General features: G+C 38.0%; 2 protein-coding genes across 3 annotated transcripts; one reads left to right on the top strand and one right to left on the bottom strand.

Annotated features, from left to right (window-relative positions):
* Positions 1-1,291: 1,291 nt before the first annotated feature.
* On the top strand, positions 1,292-9,894 carry LOC131776957 (extracellular calcium-sensing receptor-like). Of its 2 annotated transcripts, none has more exons than XM_066167592.1 (3): positions 1,292-1,367; positions 4,781-6,444; positions 7,821-9,894. In XM_066167592.1, exons 2-3 carry the CDS (start codon positions 4,824-4,826, stop codon positions 9,074-9,076), a joined length of 2,877 nt encoding a protein of 958 aa, XP_066023689.1. In that variant the 5' UTR covers positions 1,292-1,367; positions 4,781-4,823; the 3' UTR covers positions 9,077-9,894. The 2 variants fall into 2 exon arrangements, with proteins under 2 accessions (XP_066023689.1, XP_058949145.1); XM_059093162.2 differs by having other exon boundaries at positions 1,312-1,356.
* On the bottom strand, positions 9,895-20,233 carry LOC131776956 (extracellular calcium-sensing receptor). Its single transcript, XM_059093161.2, has 2 exons — positions 19,360-20,233; positions 9,895-12,909 (listed from the first exon to the last, which is right to left on the bottom strand). The coding sequence occupies exons 1-2, from the start codon at positions 19,792-19,794 to the stop codon at positions 10,711-10,713; spliced, it is 2,634 nt and encodes an 877-aa protein (XP_058949144.1). The 5' UTR covers positions 19,795-20,233; the 3' UTR covers positions 9,895-10,710.
* Between the last annotated feature and the right edge of the window lie 376 nt (positions 20,234-20,609).

The raw sequence follows: 20,609 nt of genomic DNA, 5'->3' as shown, positions 1-20,609 counted from the left end.
AAAAAAAAAAACAAATTGCCGAGTCCTCTCGAAATTTTACTTCAATCTCTGATCATAGAGAGGTAAAATTAACACCTTGTTCTGAAGGATCAAAAATAATTATGTTTTCATCGAGGGAAAAATTGGCAGCTCAATAGATAAATAAATATTCCAGGCCATGTTTAATAAGTGGGTGAGCATTTTTCAGTCAAAAATAATTGTCATATCTTTGAGTGACAGTCGACTAATATGATAAATGCATTTTCCACCTGTCTCACTGTTTCCTCTGGGCCAGTGGCTTTACGATAGATTTCAATATTTATTTATTGTTGTATAAAAAAAATCATTTTTCATCCAAAATGCATGGAGTCATTTTGCTTAGCACGACTTAGCGTGATCAGCGCCTATTACAGCTAACCTCTAAAAAGATATCTCTTCGAGAAAACTTTATAAAAACTGAGTAATTTGCAAGGGTTATATTTGCATTTTAAATCTTCTGATCTGATTTCGCTTGAAACGGGTTTCAATTAGATAAAATTAAACGCGTTAGCCCTTCATGTGACCCCTAACACTGTCTAGCATCATTTCTTCCTTAAATATCAGCCTTGAGACACATATTAAGGTAATGAGAATAGGCGAATTGATCACCAACTGAAGAAGCTCTTAATAGTTAAGCAAATTTTCCTTGTTAGTACCTTAGGAAATGGATATAGAGAACTAAATGGAAAATATGCAACATAACAACTTTTAAAGTTTTCTTTATTCCATACAATTTTAAGATAAGGACGCCTACAAGAATATTATTTAGCGTGACCTATTCCTATCTTTCGCAAGTTTTAATTTTCTCTTGGTTTAATTGTTTACTTTTCATGATAATTTCCCAACAAGGATTAGATTGCGTAATAGTAACCTTTTCATTTCTATGATTAAATCGTCCGTCCTCTCTAAATTGCTTCTCTTCAAATTTGAAGCTCTAATGAATGACTTTTATGGAGATTTTAATTTACATAGTTAACTAAAACTACTGTTTTTAAAATTCTCATCTCTCATGGTGCCTAACAAAGTGTTTACCTGGTGTCCTGTCTTTTCCGACAAAAATAGATTCAGAAATAGCTTAAGTGAGATTTTCCTTAGGGATGAAAGGGAAAATTGATCTCGTTTATTATCTTCAAACATGAATAGTACCCAGGACGGCATTGTCCTCGAATAATAGAAACGCAAGGACTCTATCAAACATTTATAAGGCTTTCTGTTTTAGAATAATATCAGTATGTTATTCGTAAATTTAGAAATATGGATGTGATGCTGCGAAGCCGTGTGCTTTCTTGGGATTGAAAGCGAGGGAAATTTCATTCAGTTTTGCATCGTGTGGAAACGGTGAGAGTCTGGTAAGAGTGTGAAATTGTTCTTCAACCTAACTTTTGGCCTAATCTAGATCCATTTGGTGTCAACTTTTTGGTTAGATTTCGCTTCAGTTTTCAGCTGCGGGAACCCGTTAAATGGAAAATCTTGTATGCATATATGTCTTAAAAAAAACGTTTATTTCAGATAAGAAATCCACTAAGCGTTGAATAAAAAGGCCTTGTCGAGGAAAAAGAAAATTTCAAATTACGGAGGACATAAATGAACAAAACATTGAAAAAACTGAGCCGTAAATTGGAGCAGAATTTTTCTATCAGCAATTTATATCCTGCTTGTAACAGCTTGAAAATTCACTATCAAAACTTCCTTTTATGCTATAAAAATATTTTGCAAAAACCGGCATGAGCCTCTCACTTGTATTTAAAAAAAAAAAAAAACTAAGAAAATCTGTCATAATAACCAAGAGTAATCTGAATAACTAACGGAGTCTTCTCCAAACCACACAATGTGGGCAATTTTTCGTAGTGTTGTCATAATTGTTTACTGACACCCCCATTTAACAGAGATAACGTAGACTGTGTGGCAAAGGGAGGAAATGTCTCGCCAAAGGGCGGCTTTTGTTTCTTTTGAAAAGAAAGGCGTTCGTTGCTGAAATTATTTTGGAGGGAAGTTGTAAATATCATGATTCCTCGGGAGGTATTTTGAAAAGATAATTGGGTTGGATGTTTGCTCAGAATAAATAATGACTTTGCTCGTACAGCAGTTGATTTCTCAGCGTTCAGAAGTCTTGATGATAACGAGACAAGCCTACAGTCACAAAAGAAAAGATTAAAAAATTTTACGAGCGTGACATAACTAAAATTTGCGGCTTATTTTACTGAGTCAAGGATAGTAAACATCCAACCTTTTTTCAATATTTCAATCCTATAAATATATTTATCAGCCTCTAATTTATTCAGTTTACTTTTTATCTAATAATTCATATATTTATCTGGTACTTTTAATCAAGCTGATCGTGTTATTAAACTGAGTCTGTAAGAAAGTGCATATAGCGCTGAGACGATTGTGGTCATTAAGAAGTTCTTCCCTTAACACCTTTGCGAGTTCGCCCACCACCTACGACAAATAAAAGGAATATGCTTTTCCGTAAGAAAAATAGTTACAAGATTTGGGGACGAAGTGGTAAAGGTAGGGGCGAACTTGCTTTACTTCAAGGGGTGCGCTCTCAAAGATGGTGGGGGGCGGACTTGAAATGAGGCCAAACCTTCATAAACCAAAGTGAGAAAACTTTAACAAAAGATTCCCGAGTCACTCTAAAATCATTAGCGCATTACCCCCTGTAAGAGCTGTAGTGTTGTTAAGTTTCCCCGCGACTCAGGTGTGGCATTTACTACTAAGCTGCACTAATTGGTTGGCGGCATTCATTCAACAAAAACTTCAGAAAAGGAAATTTTAAAAGTAAAACACTTAGCTGTCTTGATGTATTGGTAAAACAAGCTGTCCTCTTTTCCCTTGCTTTCTCTACCTTGAAAAAATTTTAATGTATTTGCACCTTTCGTGATATGCGTTCACGAGAAAAGTGGAAAGGATAGCCGTCTCGAATTAAAAAAAAAAAACCTTGTTCTCTTGGACCCGATTGTTCATAGATAAATTGCTATCCTGCGGATAAGGGGTCAACAAAATTTGCTGCGTTATACATCAGACAGAGATTTATCTAGTGGGTAGCGTTATCCAGCCTTCAAATGACCATGGCCGTGAGTGCAAACTTTTTAATCTCTTTTCCCTTCTCCTGCCACTCGGTGTTCCTCAAGAACTGCTTATATTCGAGGATGGTACATGACAATATTTTTGTTCTTTCCTGCAAAAGTTTTTCAGAGGCGGCGTTCAATGGAATAGATACTGTAAATCGATTCTATGGCCTTTAAAGTGGCAATCTGAAATGGACCAAAAAACTTATTGCAGAGATTTCTGAATTCGTGCATTGATTTCCTTAAATGCTACTCTTTATTTCGACAAAACCTATAGTATTTGTGAAGCTAGTTAGATTTTTCAAATGGTTTTCTCTTGAAATAGATTTCATTCCTTAATTAAGGAACATTGTTTAGCTTTTCTAGAAGTTTTCAGCAGAATCTTTGCTGGGAAAGATGAAAATAGCACGAGTGATTTCCAAAATTTACAGATAGTGATAGCCTGCAGAACAGGCGTATTTTGTTTGCGTTTTACAGGCAAACGGGATAAGCGCTAGGCGAGTACGAAGCACGACTTGCGCGTTAGTCGAACTAAAATGGTAGACTGTCAGACGCTTTTGATTGCCAACATTGTTTAAAAGCCGAGCCGAAGATAGAAATTTGCACCCACTATGAAATAACAAGCGCAGATAATGTTAATTTTTTTTAATGATTATCTGGGATATTGATCGAATGAAGCCTTTAAGTGCTACTGTGGTTCTTTCTTACTTTATTTACTCCGAGCTTTCGCCGTTCTACGGCATCATCAGGGATCAAACGTTTAGTTAATGATTATCGTTTGAATTTTATGTCATCTCACAAATTTGTAAATGCTCAACAAATGATACCATATATTTTAATCCTGCTTGGTACAGATCAATTGGTCAAATTTCATAGTTGGAGACTGTCAAAGACAAATTTAAGACAATCTGTTCGGTGCGCATGATTTAGAAAGCGTAAGGCAATGAAGGACTGTGGATAAAAACGGGCAATCTGCTTAGTGAAGCGCGGGAAAATGAAAATGGTCGAGTCGCAATTATTTTTAAATTGAATCTGATTGGTGTAGAGGATGATGTGGGCAATTACGACCCATCAAACTGAGGTGAATCAAAATCAGTGTACTTTTGGATTACCATAGTGATACCTTCATTTGTTGTGATAAACTGTTGTGGTAACATCGGATTAGATTTAACGCCGGAGACCACAAATCTTGCAAAACGTTTCTGACAACTTTATCACTAAAACTAGCTTTCAATCAATACGTTTACAGAGAAGAGAACAGATTTGCCCAAGACATAAAGCCAAAGTGTAAAAATGACGGTAACATGTTAAAAGCCTCTAATTTTTTTCCATTTGCTTAAAGGGCAAATGATGCAAACAATAAATTGCTTGAATTGAAAAGCTTAAAATTCACTGAAATATAATTGTAAGCAAATGTAATAAAATTTCATTATGCAAGCGGCTGTTACAATAATCCAACTTATAAAGCTGCATCGCTGAAAAGAGATTTTTTACACTTTAGGAAAGAGTAATGGAAAAATTATTATTAAATATTCTTGTTTTTCTTTCAAGGGGAACTTTTATTAATCGGTGGAAAAACTCGCCCCGTTGCTTGTCTCTGTTTGTTTCACAACCCACTTGGGAGACAATAAAATCGTTCATTTTGTAATTAAACTTTGTGATAATAGATTGACACGAGTAGTTTATTGCAGATTGCACACATTTTTCAGCCTATGAAGCGGTGTCTAGCTACATATGTCTGTTGACTTGCGCATCACAAGGCTAAAAAAAAACGGTGAGCAATACTCTGGAATGGGCGAAAAACCACCACAGCGATTCCTGATGGCGTACGTTCTTTTCCTTAGAGGAGACGATGGAAATTTTCATGTATTCAAAACAATTTTGTGCTTTTTCCTTTTACAACTGGTTGCTTGCGAGTTAGACGTACACGGTTCAAGGATGAGATCACCAAAACGGGTGCAAGATTTGAAGGCCGATTTCATCATTGGCGGGTCATTTCCAGTGTTTCTGAGTGAGAAAAATGCCACGAAATGCAACGGCAATGACAAACGTTTTCAGCTCTTCAAATCTGTACACGGAGAGACCGTTAACTGCTATCGAATGAACTTGTTCGGTTTAATGTGGGTCGAAGCAATGTTGTTTGCAATTGAAGAGATAAACAACAACTCGACAATCTTGCCGAATGTTACTTTAGGATACGATATTCGGGATAGTGCGAACGAGGTGCAGTTCGCGATGAGCAACGCATTAGACTTCTCAACTAATCGAGAAGAGATGTACAGAACTGATGTCAATACAAATCGATCCTGCTCTAACGCGTCCATCGTCGCTGTTATTGGTGGAGCTGGCTCAAAAATATCAAAAGCTGCAGCTTACGTACTCGGGGTAAACTCCATTCCGCAAATCAGTTATTCTTCCACGAGTCCTTCGCTCAGCAACAAAGCCAACTTTCCATCGTTTCTCAGGACGATCCCGCCCGATTACATTCAAGCACAGGTCATGGCGGATCTTGTGAGTTACTTCAACTGGAACTACGTATCTACCATAGCCACTGATGAAGATTACGGAAGATTAGGAATCGAAGCCTTTAAACGAGAAATAAAGACGAGGAATGTGTGTATTTCTATCGACGAATTATTCCATCCCGACTACACCTTACCCGACACAAAAGCCCAGATGTCGTCAATCGTTAGCGCCTTAAAAGCGGACAAACTCGCCAAAGTTGTTGTGCTTTTTTGCGAGATTCCAAACGCGCTTGCCCTTTTGGAAGAAGCGGAAAGGCAAGGTATGGAAGGAAAAATTTGGATAGGAACGGATTCGTGGGGAGACAAAAACTCCATTTTATCGTTCAGGGATTCATTAGTTGGTGGAATGTTAGGAGTTGTACCGAGCAAAGGAAATATTATGAGATTTGAGGAGCATATGGCGCAGTTGACACCTGCTAATACCGAACACAATCCTTGGTTTAGAGATTATTGGCACGGAACGTACAGATGTCGAAAAGAAAGAATTGCACATTTGAAAGATGGTTTTAATACTTCGGAAGAGGACCAGCAAAACAGCTCGCTTCACCGAGTGAAATGCGATGAATTTTCGAATGGCAAAGAGCTGCCAACTGCAGCGAAGGTAGAACTAAACAAGGCCGCAAATGTCATGGATGCAGTTTATTCTGTCGCTTTAGCTCTCGATAAGATAATTAGGTGCAAAAAAGGACACGGCCTCTTAACAAATGGTAGCTGTCCCAGTATAACAAATGGAGTTGAAGCATCGGACGTCCTCACTTATATAAAAAATATATCCTTTACCGGAAAGCTCGGTTTTCCAATCGTATTTGACAAATATGGGGACATAAAAGGTAAGTCATTTCTCTGTCAATAGACATTAACATGTTTTAAATACTTGAGAAACAATAAGGGGCCTTTCGCTCGTTAACATCGTTCGGCACAAATTAATTTATCTTTGACACTATTGAATGGAGATTTCAGCGCTACTTGTGCTTGTCGGACATTATGAGAATTTATCACAACGCAAACAAACATGTCAAAATGAGCTAAACTGGAAACTTTTAAGGCGACCGCTGTTTAAATATTCAATAGTCGAGTATTGACAAAAACATTGTCTCTGAAGGATAAAAATTCATCTGAAAGGAATCCATCCTAATCTAATTTTTAAACAATTTTAAAAATTAGGAAATGAGTGAGGCTGCGAACTTAAGACGAATCTAAATTTGAATACTTTGATTGATTTACAAAAACATTTTATGCGTAAACTCGATCAAAGTGACTTTTCCTATTTCGAATTTTGTTCGTATCATATTACAAAATTTATTCGTATATTTAATAAACAAAGGGTTTCCAAAAGCGACCTCAGAAATTCTACCTTAACAGGTGACATGCGGACTTTTGCGGGCTTTTATTTTTGCGCATGCTATGAAACTCGTCATCTCAAATGGCTGACCAGTATTTGTGCAATTTTTTTCATTTTTCGCGGCTTTTTAACCTACAATAAACTCAGAAAATCTCCTCCAATTCAAAGATCAAATGAGATGCTAGTCAAACTATTCAAAGGTCAAAATGACATTATTCAATAAAATCCTCTTGTGTCCAAACTCACCTGGAGCCGTTTTTAAAATCAGTGTCAAATTTTAATAATCTTAATGTTCCGTCAAAAGGCCTTTGTTTACTCAGTTTTATCACGACAACAACAGCCACGTTCTTTAAGTATTTTTGTCAGGTTTGACAGAAAGACAAGGTGTCAACGAGGTAAGGGGTAATCAAAACAATACAAAATGAGAAAAAGTGAACTTTGAGGGCGTCTTTTACTTTAATAAATGTCCTGTTATACAGCTTCCTATTTTTTGGGAAAAAACAATGAAGCTACGATTTAATTTCGGACTTGTATCAAACTCAGCTACAATATCTAGCCACTAATTTGATTTTAAGTCGTCAAAGTTATAGGTAAACTACTACAGTTGTCACCTTAATTGCACTTCTAGCAAACTACTTTCGTTTAATTGCTTCCTTACAGCCCGTTCATTTTCAGAATTCCTGTATTTGCTCGTTGTAATCTGTTCGATCATATGCTGTTATCAAATTGAGTAGTTTTACCCTAACATCAGTATCCATATTTTCCATTCTGTTCTCTATACATCTCCAAAGGTCCTGACAAGGAAAATTTGTTTAACAATCATGAGCTTATTTAGTTGGTGATATTTTTTATATATTTTAACAGGTAACTATTTGGTCAAGAGTTTACAGCCCGATCCAGACTCCGCGCAAGGAAAAAAGTTTATCACGCTGGGAACTTGGGAATGGGCCACTCGCAAACTCCATTTTCATAATATCACAAACATCACGTGGAACGGATGGAATCCCAGAGTGCCATTCTCACGCTGCAGTTCAACGTGTGAGCCTGGGCACTACAAAGTCCAAGGCGACTCCATATGCTGCTGGAAGTGCGTTCAGTGCCCGTTTGGAAGCATAACGAACAGAGAGGGTCAATCACAATGCAACATTTGCCCGTTGGGTTTCACTTCTTCTGAGAATCACACGAGATGTTTGCAACTCCCGGAAGTGTACTTGGAATGGCATTCAACGACTGGAAGTGTTATTTTAGCTCTCAGTGGCCTCGGGTTTTTGAGTACGATTTTCACTCTTGGCGTGTTCCATCGATATCGAAACAGCGCGATCGTAAAAGCTTCCACAAGAGAATACTCCCAGTTGATTTTACTCATGATAGCAGGCATTTTTCTTCTTCCTCTGCTACATGTAGGAAGAGCCACCGACGTCATTTGCAAAGCGCGCCCGTTCTGCTTTGCATTTGTTATCAATTTCTGGGCCTCGCTAATGTTGACAAAAACCCGGCGTTTGTTACTCATATTCAAAAACAAAATGCTCCCTGGTAAATTCGGATATGGCATTCGCTTGCAGCTCCTGTTTGCCGTTCTCCTGACTTTGCCAATAATGCTCGGCATCATACCATGGGTGTGGTCATTTCCGCCGGAAGTTACTGTGTACTATTATGACACACGCATCTGTGTTGACTGCGGCGAAATGGCGCGCAAACTGCTCATGATCGTATTGGGTTACACCGCTGTTCTGGCTATACCGTCGACGTATCTGGCGTACAGAGCTCGTAATTTGCCGGCGAATTTCAACGAAACACGATTGATAGGATTTACAATGTTCACAGTATGTGTGATATGGATAGTCTTTGTACCCTGTTACTTCGACAGCAGTGCAGAAAACAAAAATGTTGTGTTTTGTTTCGCACTTATTTCCACAGGTTTCGCGATCCTCTTTTGCACGTTCTCCGTCCGGTTGCGGATCATTTTTTTCCAACCCGAGAAAAACAAAACCGAACTTGTACGGGCCAGTATGTTTGATTATACAATGCGCGCGCGCAGTGGATCGTTCGCTGCCCGGAATCTTCGCCGAATGTCAGTAGTGACCGTGGGTACATTTTCCGTTCCAACAAAGGCTCATTAAAACTGTTAGCAATAATTTATTAACCCTTCAACTCCCAAGATCTGACTGTTAATCCTCCCGGTTAGCTGCTTCACTGAATTCCCTGTGAATCAGCTACGAGAATCTTTTGCTAGATTAAGATAACAACTTCTACCTAAAGATAAAACAAGTTCCGACATTCCAGATGTGTCCTCAGGGCACTTTTCGACATCCTATCTCCTGTAGTGAATGATCGTCGTCTGATTAGAATTTTTTTCTACATATTGAAAAATAAACTTTCATGATACGTGAGAGATTTTAGGTTGAATTACCTAAATACTTTTGACAAGTTTGAAACTGAAATCCAAATATTAACGACTAAAGAAAGTTGAAACGTGTTTAGTAACCTGAAATTTTCTACCCTTTTAAGATTGTTTTCAGAACTCATTACTTATTAATACCTTTTTGATTGGCATGCAAACTCGCGAGGTTTATATCTAAGCTCTGAGAGAAGACAAGTTTATTCATCACCAATGCGTTCTGAAAATCATACGAGACAACAAAAACATTTTAAGTTCTAAATGTAATTTGGTTATCAAAAAGGAAGTTTAAAAATGCCTAAATTGAGCAACACAAAATAAACAGAATTCAGATCGAATATGGAGAGGACTTTTCCCTGGATTCTTCATGTGAACATTAAAAAATCGGTCGATGCTTTCCTGGCAATAGGGCGGTGGGGGGAACATGTGACTTCTCGTCGTCAAAATTAAAGGGTTGGTCTAAGTGCGAAAAGCCGAGTGAGACTGGGGGAAATTACGAGGCAATTTGGGGTTCATCCCCTCGCGGGGTGAAAACAGGGGAAAAGGGAAAAGAGAAAGGACTTAAAGATTGTAATCCATGATGATGACATAATGTCATTTTTCACTAAAACACATTACATTAATTTAGCTTTAGTCGAAAAAAAAAGTCGAGAGAAGTGTTTGAATGCGTGGAAGTATTTTCTCTTTTGAAACTGCGAAGAAGGCAGCAGGCTAAGATAATTTTCCAAAAGCAGTGGTTTTCCCTCGATGTTTGTTTCCTTTTACTTATTTTAAGTGGTACTGTATGCCTTTAATTTCAGAAGTGATAGGAAAGGAATTTTTCCCAATCACAGTTCGACGAACTTGCAAGCGAAAAGGTAACGAAAGGGAAGACAATATCACTATATGTCCTACGGTGGCTCGCTAAAGTACAAAATGCAATCCAAAAAGGAATGCTTAAGGATTAATGTTCAGCTTTTTACTCCCTAGATCTCAATATCAATTCTCCTTAATGTCTTTCCTACATTTCTTACACCTTTGCTTTGAGAATTTGTTGTTTAATAGAACAGTGATACTCAGTTGATGTTTCTATTTCTTCTCATCGACTTGCTGGTTAACAATGAACTAATACTGTTGGGAGAAGTTACACCGTGGTATAACACGGATTAAAAATGATGGACCTATAATAACTTTAACGTAAGATCAATATAGAATCACCATTGAAAAACTATGACGCGGCTCTTTAGATTCTTTTAACAAGATCGGGACAAAACAGGCCATTCCGACCCTCCTTCGCGGACGCGCATACACAAACACCTCCTTCTACGTACGTTTGCTCTTTCCATGCAAAAATTGTTGGGACAACGATACAGAATTTTAGACGCTTGATTTTCTCTCCTCGGGCAACTCTTTTATGGTCGCAATAATTGACCCTTGAGAGCGCCTCGGTCCCAAGTTTTGCTTCACAACTGGTAGCTTGTTCATAGATCCATTCATAAACTGAAACGCCAGACACGCTGGCGATGTGTTCCGTCTCAGAGTCATTCCCTGAATCGGCGACAGATCAATCCCAGAAGCCTGGTCAATTGAGTAACGCCTTGTGCTTTCTATCGCTGCCTGCTTCGTGTTCTTTTCCGGCCGGAAAAAAATTACACGAACTTTTGGAAGAAACAGAAGGAAAAGCATTGAATATGCTCCCAAAATTAGCGCCATTATTGCACAGATGTAGCTCTCCCTTCCATGAAACGACGTGTGATGGCAAATTAAAATAGCAGTCCACGATAAAAAGTTTGTAAACATGCTGAGACATATCCATTTAAATTCGTTATAAGCTCTCGGCAGATTACGTGATTTGTAAGCAAGATACGAGCATATCGTCGCGAGAAATGAGTCATAACCTAACGAAGCCAAATCAACGGCCAAATTGTGCTCACATGACATAAACAAAGCGCCCGCGACGCTGTAATCATAAGTCACTCTTGGCGGGAAAACCAGAAGGTGAAACACGCTCAAACCAATCTGCACAAGAATCAGTGCGCATGTCAAGAAACCGTACCAGCAGTTGCTGAGGAAACAATGCTGCTTGAGAGCAGAAAAAATCTTAATCAAACGGTTCGTCTTGGTCAATAAAACCGCAGTGATAGTGGTGTACAAAACTGCGAACGACACGGTTCTCAATTTGCAAACAATGTCAGATGGCTTACCGATGTAGAGAACCGGATTCAGGAACCAAACAGCAAGCACTAACAAGGACAAGACCGTAAAAGTTAAATTCGTTGCCTTGACAACAGGGGTGTCCTGATATCTCACCAGAACACCCAACACGAGCAATGTAAGAATCTCTCCCAGTCCACACGCGGAGAGTAGAGTAACTGTTAGCATTTCTCCGAAGACTAACACTGCGAGAGGTTTGTCTACACAACCAGTCTGAAGCTCATTTGGCATTTGGTGCTTCGGGCAAACTTTACAAAGGGTCGCGGTGTGGTTATCATTAAAGGTCCCCTTAGGACACTTATGACAGTTCCACCAGCATGTCTCCCAACCATATTTGGTATAGGTACCCAGGGGGCAGCGCTCCCGGCATCCAGAATAAGGGACTCTGTATTCTTTACCAGGCCATTGAATGTCAGTCTCATTTATTACCAGTCTCTGCTCTCTGGTCCATTTTCCTACTCGGGTAGTCGCTATGGTTTTATTGCAGATGGCATGCACGTTCATGATATCAAATTCTTTATTCAATTCTCGGTTAGAGGTGAAGGATATATTAGTATTTTGACTATTTCTAAAAGTAATCTTCTCTAAGTTCTTCAAAACAAGTTCCCGCGCATACTGCAGCGTAAAATTCCCCCTCAAGCAGTTAAAACTGCTTTGCACACTATTCCTAGTACACTGGGTAACTTTCTTCACTGTCTGCGTGACTGCAAGAACTGCATTCATGACGTAAGCAGTTTTGTCCAATGACACACCCTGCAAGCCGACCGATTGCTCACTGCTACGATTTCCACAGACAGCGGACCAGCGGCTGTCTTTTTCAATCCAAGTGCAATACATTTCTGAAACGTTTTTCGCCAATATGCTGACGACATTTTTAAACTCGCCCAAGTCTTCTTTGGGCACAGACACGGTCAGCATTCCGTCCATGACGTCACCGTAGCTTTCATCCAATCGTGATCGCTCGTTTGACATGTCAGCTCTAATCCACACTCTTTTTGTCAAATTTTTTCTCCGTGCTTCGCTGAAAATCTTGGAAATAAAATCCTCGCTTCCTAAAACAACGTTCACGAAAACACTCCTACGAACTTTGATTGCCATTACAATACTCGAAATTTCACCACTACCGACGGCGTCATGTAAGGCAATGCAGATGTCGCGTTTTTTAAGGTCCCGTTTTAGGTTTCCCATTATTCCACGGTAAAAACGTTCTTTCGAACTTATGATATTTATACAAGACCATCCGAAAGAAGTTATAAGACTCGTCAACACCGCCGCAACTTGTTTATCAGAAAAAGACGTGCGGAAAAGCGTTCTGAAGATTGACCTGTCATTGAGAAGTGAGCTGGAAACTCCGTAACTGATCTGCGAATATAATAATAACAACAATAAAACAAATTTTTAAGTAAATAAATTATTATTATTATTATTATTAAATTACTTCAAACTGCGTATTGAACATCCAAAGATTAAACTAATCTGTTGAGAATAGTCTTCAAATGTAAAAAAAGTCGAGAACAGAAGCCGCCATTTTTAATATTGCCGAACAATCTGGCCACTCACCTATGACATAACACACTTTCGATCCTCTTTTCAAATTCCTAGCCATCATTTTGAAAAATTACATGCTACAAAAAATGGCATTCTTAACTCAGCAGATAATGTTCTGCACTGTATAGAGCGGCAATTTTTTTCAATAATTTCTGGAATGCTTAACGTGATTACAACTAGGTTACAAAGTTCAAAACGGCGGCTTCTGTAGTCAATTTCTTGGAACATTTAAAGAAAATTTTCGGTTCAGTTTCTCTTTGGATTCTAGTCATGCTGTAGGTAACACCCTTCCTCTAAACTAGACATGACCTCACCCCCCACTTAGTTTTGATGGGAATAAGATCGAAGTGCAAATTGGGAAGTTTTGGTCGTCGGTTTTCTCGTATCGTGATTGGCTTCTTTTTCAAAGGCGCTCAAAATACAGAACTATCATCTCGGCCCCCCCTTCCTTTGATTTAGATTCTAGAGTGTGAATAATTCTCCACAGCATCCTTTTTGTAGTATTTTCGACACAGACATTAGAAAGGAACATCTGAGGAAAGTTTAAAACAAAATTGTTCATTAAATTTTTTTTTTGAAGAATAAAAAAAAGCTAGCTTAAGAACTTCTAAGAAAATTCTCCAAGCAAATACAACAATAATAAAAAAATAATGATAATTTACCATGCGATCACTTTCAAATACTTTTCATGTTTTAATAAACTAACGCTCGAATTCCGCGGAGCTTGTCTGGCTTATTTCCCGAACATAGCCTGGTATCATATCGAACATATCATAAACTTATCGACTTCAACTTCGAGCCTCATTAGCCACTTTGCAAAATCCTACATGGAAATAGTTGGCTGACAAAAAAATTACCTACCACATCAAACGAGCATGTCAATTTTCAGCTCTGTAGCTTTAAGTTTTTCGTCCAGCGCTATAATGACTGAAAACAATAGCGAATTTCTGGATTTCATGGTAGATAAAGGAAATGAAACAAGGTGAGCATGTTATGAAAACAATGTCTCCTTTGAGGATTGAAAGTAATTATTTCAAGCCTTTTATTTTTTGGCTTTCCAGAGATTTCGAAACAAACCGGCAAGTTTTTATTTCATTAGTGTTCAGTATAAGTAATGAACTCTCAAACGTTCATTGGGTTTTGAATTCTCACTAAAAGACGAGAAAAGACGAGAAAATACGAGAAAATGAATTGATGTTTACAACATCCGATCGACTTTTTCTAGAAGCTTCTGATGACTTTTTACCGTAATAAAGCAAGAATATTGATTTGAAAGCTTTGTAGCCATAATAGAAACACTGTAATGAATCATTTTGATGAGCTGTACTACTAAATTAATTTGATGTTAAAATGAAACAAAAAAATTAAAAAAAAAAGTTTATGATTTATGAAGAACCCTTAATAATTTCTTAACTAGACAAATCTATAGCCAAAGGAAAGCCGCTAGACGTCTGTGAAACCTGTTTGGGTGGAGGAGAGTGGAATGGGTTCTCTTTGGAATTTTTGGCAATAGTTGCCACCCATTTCTCAAAATCTTAACCCCTCTTGAACATCTCATTTTCCACACCCGTTTTCAGAACTCGTCTCTAAAATCCATCGCCTTTTTTCACCTGCTCAAGCCACAAATTGGTCATGACCACCCAAAAATTCAGTTTGAATAATATATTTTTATTTTGTCTCTCTCTGATTCATTTGGATTTCCGAAGATAAAGATGTTTAGACACACTCTTGGAGACTGTACCGTTTCGAAGCCACGATGATCTATGCATTTACCCGTTCTCAGACAAAAACTGGCCAAAACTAAGCCCTTTCGGGCAAGCACACACCCTATATGGCTAGTTCATGAAATATAAAATTCAAGAAACGATTTACTTAGGAAAAATAAAATGGGTCGATGCAAACACAGCCATCCACATGCCCAAAATTAACACAGCCCCTTCGACTTAGTCATTCGTTTGGTAAAAATCCTTTCTTCTGCTAAAAATTGGATCATTGAAGTTTCTTAGGGAGTTTATACAAAACATTTGAAAGCAAATACAACAACAAAAACAAAAACCTGATTTATTTTTCGTTCACTCTAGAGTAGTCTTGAAGTTTCAAAAAAGACTTGTGTCAGATCTTTGCGGGCCGTAGGGGTCCTGCTCATTTCGCGAATTGCTCTCCGACTTTAGAATTATCAGGAATTCATGGTACAAAAATCACATGAATTTAAGTACACATTTTACAAAAACAAAGCTTGTTTGGAGGACTAGAAGTAACTCCTTCCGGCCTTCTTTTCTTAATTTTAAGGGTGTTTGCATCAAACCGGCAAGTTTTTTAAAAGTGCTCGTTTATATAGGTGAATTCTACGAAAGTTTGGTCGAAAATGAAGTGTAATACACGTTCTCATGTTTATAAAATTTCGATGAACCCTCGAAATCTCGCTGAAAGAGGCCATTAAAATATACAAGAACGTACAAGAAATTGCTTTTAAAACATCCGATCCATTCTTTCTGGAGGCTTCTGATAACTAGTTTCCGTAATAAAACGACATGTGTTTTGATAGCTTTTTTAGCCATAATAGGAACACTATAATGAAGCGTTTTGATGAACTGTACAAATGAATTTGAATAATCTTGAAAGAAAAAGGCAAGCGATTAATAAACAGATCTTAATCATTTCTGATCGGTTTTTCTTTTCACTCAACCCGAGTAATCTTCCAACAAAGCTGAGAAATTCCAGTTGTCTAAAAAAACACTGTGAGTGGGGCGAAGAGGGGTTGGAGGGTGGAGACTTCTCAAGGATTCTTTACAGGGGTGTGCCGCCGGTTTCTTAAAATTCCGGCTGACCTCATCTCTGCCCAAATATATAATACCTTTTCAGATCTAGCTTTAAAATTATATTACTGCCTTTAACCTGTTCAAGCCAAGAATTGGTGGAAATCACTGAAAAATTCAGCTCGAGTGATACATTTTGGTTGCATCTGTCTCTCTTCCATCCATCCGGAATTAAAAAACCAAATACGATTATACGCTTTAGTGGTTTCCTTGTTGAAAAAAACACACGCGAAACCAGACCCTGCACGTCTTACATTGGGGACTCCCCCCCCCCCCCCCCCCACCTCTCACCCCTATCTTCAGGCTTTAACGTGCAAACCTTAGCACTTACTACGTGATCTGGTTTCACTTAAAAGAGGAACAAACAGACCAAAGACGACCAAAAAATGTCGGTGGAAGTTCCAAAAGAGAGATAAAAACCAAGCGACCGGATTCTATGGCGCCACAAATTCAGACAGTTGAAGGGAACTCGCCTCCGTGTTCAATTAATATTGTATTGTTCTCACTAATGTACTGTAATTAGCCTATTGCGTAAGGAAACCCTCGCTTCCAAAACCGAATGGTGTTTACATAGAATTCTAGGTTTTCGAGTTGATATAAAAAGAGAAAAGTCGTAAAAAAAAATATATATATATAAACAGCGAAATTGCAAAATTAAGAAATACACAACGTTTCGATTGAGAGTTAAATACTAGGCAGAGCTCTTTCTGTAAATATCAACTGATTTGACCCTAAAGTTCGTCGATGGAGCACTTAAAATCTTTTCTCAGAGACACACTAAGTATTAGTGCAAAACCTAAATCCTGGCTGCTTCACAATGTGTAACAGTTAAGGAACGGTGGCGGTTATATGTTTAACATGATCATGAAACAGATAGGAAGTCTACGCTCCCCAAAGAAAGTTGGAACCCTTAAATATTACATAACATCCTCAATTCTTGGTCGAGAAATTGAAAGTCAAAAAAACATTTCACTGGAGCACTGATATCGTTATTTTAAAATTTTTATCGCTTTTGAACAGAGCACTCTAACATTCACCCAGGATGAAAGTTATTTTTAACCGCTTGAAAAAAAAAGTGTGTTAACGTGACTTCATTTTGTAGAAGAGGTGATAAAAGATTTTCTTTTTAAAGCGAATTCGTTTGAAGTACCCTTTCATTCACCGTAAATGGGTCCACGATGTATTATTTCTTCAAAGGATAAAACCCACTCAAATATCAGCTAAAAAACTTCTCGAACGCAGCTTTGTGCACTTGGTATAATACAACAATTTCCCACCCCCCCACTCGAAAAAAGATATTGCAATGCTTTAATCTACGACAAGGAAAGACCAAAGGCTAAATCATGCATTCCAACTCGACAGGGGAGATCGCATAACCCTTAAGAGCACTTTAAAAATTTCCAAATGATGTTTTTGTTTTCATCTGCAGTGCTATTCAAAATCTGGTGGCAATTTAAAATAACCCAGTGTATTTAGAGAAAATTTCTGATATGCTAAAACTTTCTCCATCCACCTTTTTACACTTTTTTTTCCGAATGGAAAGTAAAGCAATCATTTCTCGCTGTAAAAATAGGAATATCTTAGATAAGCCCCGGTAAAAAACAAACCCATCCATTCGCCCGTCACAATAACTGCTTTGAAGAGGTCTCCCTGCTGCTCTCAAAAAGATGCAAATTGTCAACTATTTGAACACCATTTAACAGCAGCGAAGAGTGCATTTAAAATCTGAGGATTAAAGTGGATTCAAACAAAAGAAACATCAAACAAAATTAACATTTTTAATCAAAAGTGACGCACAAAGTTTCTGAAAAGGCGCGAAACGACCACAAAGATGAAGTCTTCGCGTCAGCACGACCACGATCACGATCACGATTTCTCGAAGATGGAATTTTATTCTCGAAGAATATGTAACTATATTCTATTCATGACCAAGACAAAAAAAGAAATAAATAAGAAGAATAACGGCAGCACGGCGTCTCCACGGGAAACGTTTCACATCCTTCACTTTAGGATCGTTTTGGGAAGCGGTTAATGAACTCAGAACGGAAAAAGCGTGTCACCATTGATTTTCTTGTTAACAGACAATGTGGACAGCACATCCCGATAAGAAAAAAATTTCGTAATCTTTTGGAAAATGTCGACACGATACCCGGTAATTTATCAAACACGGGGAAATTGTGTCTGTTTATCAAGACTAGCTGTCAGTTTCTTTGTGAATTCCGCAGAAGGCGGACAAGCAAATGTTTGAATAAAGAGATTTTCGGCACAATATTCAAATCTGTGTCAAGGAAAACTGTGTCATGATAAAAGAACGCGGTGGCATTAATTGGCTATATATTTTCGCGATAGTAAAACATGTTAATAGGAGTAAAGCGATAAGATCAATTTAGTACAAATAATCGCTAAATTAATGCATCCGGCTTCACTTGGAACCAAAATATTTCCAAAAAATGTCATAATTCTTCTCACCTACGAATACTGGAGATACGTTTGCAGCGCGAAAACAAAGTCGTCTCCGATCTTACAAACATAGAATGAATTTTTCGGTGCCACTATTTCCGCAGGTGAGAAAGTAAGACGTTTTCATTCGAGAGAAAAATTAAACGAGTTTTCCATTACAACTTCCAAATCTACTAAATAAAAAAAAAAGTTAACAAGTGGATTGCGAAATCATTCTGAGATTACGCGGAAGGTGCTTGATCAGAAATATCTAAAACAACACATGAATGTGACTTTATTATGCGAACTAATATAAAATATCAAGAAAAAAAATATCTATTAAATCTACATCCTCAAAACACTATCTGTAAAAACTACCACAAGATGAAGACAAATATTACATTAAAAACGGATCCTAAGATAATCTGAAATATACACAGGAAGACTTTTTCGTAAATGTCATACATTCGAAGACTAAAAACAAAAAAAAACTTTCCGTTTTTTTTTTTCTTTTTCTCTTGGTTTTTGTCAGACGAGCTCAAATTTAGGCACCAGTTTTGAACAATGTTTAGAATTGCAAAACCATTCTGAGGTTTGCGCACTTTGCCCTCGAGCGAAAGACCACATTACGCGGAGCAATTTTCTTCTTTTTTTTTCTTGCAGAGAAGTGATCATTGTCTAAAGATATTTCTATACAATTTAAATTTATTGACAAATGAAAACGTGCCTCTAAGATCGATCTGCACATATGCTCCCACAGGCTAAGAATGAGTGATTCGGGATTCGGGATTCGGGCTTTGAACGCTAACCGAATAAGACCTATAATAAAGTTTCGAATCAAAGTTCATGTTACAGTTCGCTTTTTTTAAAACGAAGAACGTCACTATAGAATCTAGTCAGAGGCAAGTTAAAATTTGCAATTTAAATGGAACAGGGGTCAATTGAAATAATTCTCCTCTACAAATAAAAGGAAAATGTCACGTACGATAAAAATGGAAAGTTCTCTTACCTGAGGTACCCCATAAGCGCTCAATATGAAACTTGTAACGACAGCGTTGCCAGACAAATCTGGTCCCACAAACGCGAGCACTCCACATTGTTTACGTGCGTTCTTCAATGAGCAGTTTTCAGATAATGTTCCATCATTTTCATGTCTCAAAATATCTAGAACCTCTTTCACAGACACCTCAGGGCTCGAACAACTGTCTCTGATATCATATCCAAGAACTGCATCGCTATAAACCGAATCATTGTTTATTGTGTAAAAAAACGCCTCAGCGAGCAGTAATCCTTCGCTCCGCACTTTGTTGCACTCCGGCCCTTCGGTTATGGGAAAAAGCCCTCCGATGATGAAATTCCCTTCTTTGAATCTTCTCCAACGACCAATTGCAGAATCAGCTTGTAAACAAAACGCTAGCGCAAAGAGCGCCAGTGAAACTCTCATGTTGACTAAGAAGACCCCAGAAGAATAAAGCAGGAACTAGCTACTTGTTTGGTGCACTTAACGATCTTTTTTAAATATTTAAATGAATCCGCATTTAAATTGCCAAAAACAAATCGCCACCCGTACGTGGAAATTAGTCCGAACCTTGAAGGTCTTCCAAATTTTCCTAAAAAAAGAAGAAAATTTTTTCTCTCAGGCAGTTAAATAAGCTTTTTCTCGAGGAACCTCGCTTCTACAATGTGGAAAATGTAAAATCGTTCTCGCAAAGTTAAAATCCGCCCAGCTAAATAAGCCTTGACAAAGTCACAAACTCTGCACGGCCTTGGAGAAAATTCTCGGCGAAAATTACAACACTCTGCAAAATGAGAGGATTCCGTTGATTCTCAGTCGGTCTTTGTGCTGTTGATGTCGGAAGAATACTTCATAATTTCCGAGTAGCTTGCCGAATAGTTTATTATTTGCGCTGTCATATACACAAATCAATTTTGACAACACTTCAAGTCGGTGGTAAATAAACGATTCAGCCAACCACTAGAGAAAGCCCATTAGGGGCTATAAAATAACTAACTGGAGGGTGGAACGTGTTTACAAATGGCACTCGTTCTTGTGAGGGGAAAAAAAGCAAAAAACAAACAGGTGCAAACCTGTTACGAAGATGCAAAAAAGGATGCCGCGACTGCATTTGAAATGAAACGAAATATTCATATTAATTCCATGTCAGTGATCTATTGCATGCAAGACGCTTCGAATGAGAGAATTAGGGGGAAAAAAGCGTGCAACTTAAATGGTTTTCCCAAAGATTGGTTTTCACAATT

Source organism: Pocillopora verrucosa, chromosome 5 (genome assembly GCF_036669915.1).
Source record: "Pocillopora verrucosa isolate sample1 chromosome 5, ASM3666991v2, whole genome shotgun sequence".
Lineage (NCBI taxonomy): Eukaryota > Metazoa > Cnidaria > Anthozoa > Scleractinia > Pocilloporidae > Pocillopora > Pocillopora verrucosa.
Note: the sequence above shows the minus strand (reverse complement) of the source record. Positions and strands in the feature narration are given on the sequence as shown.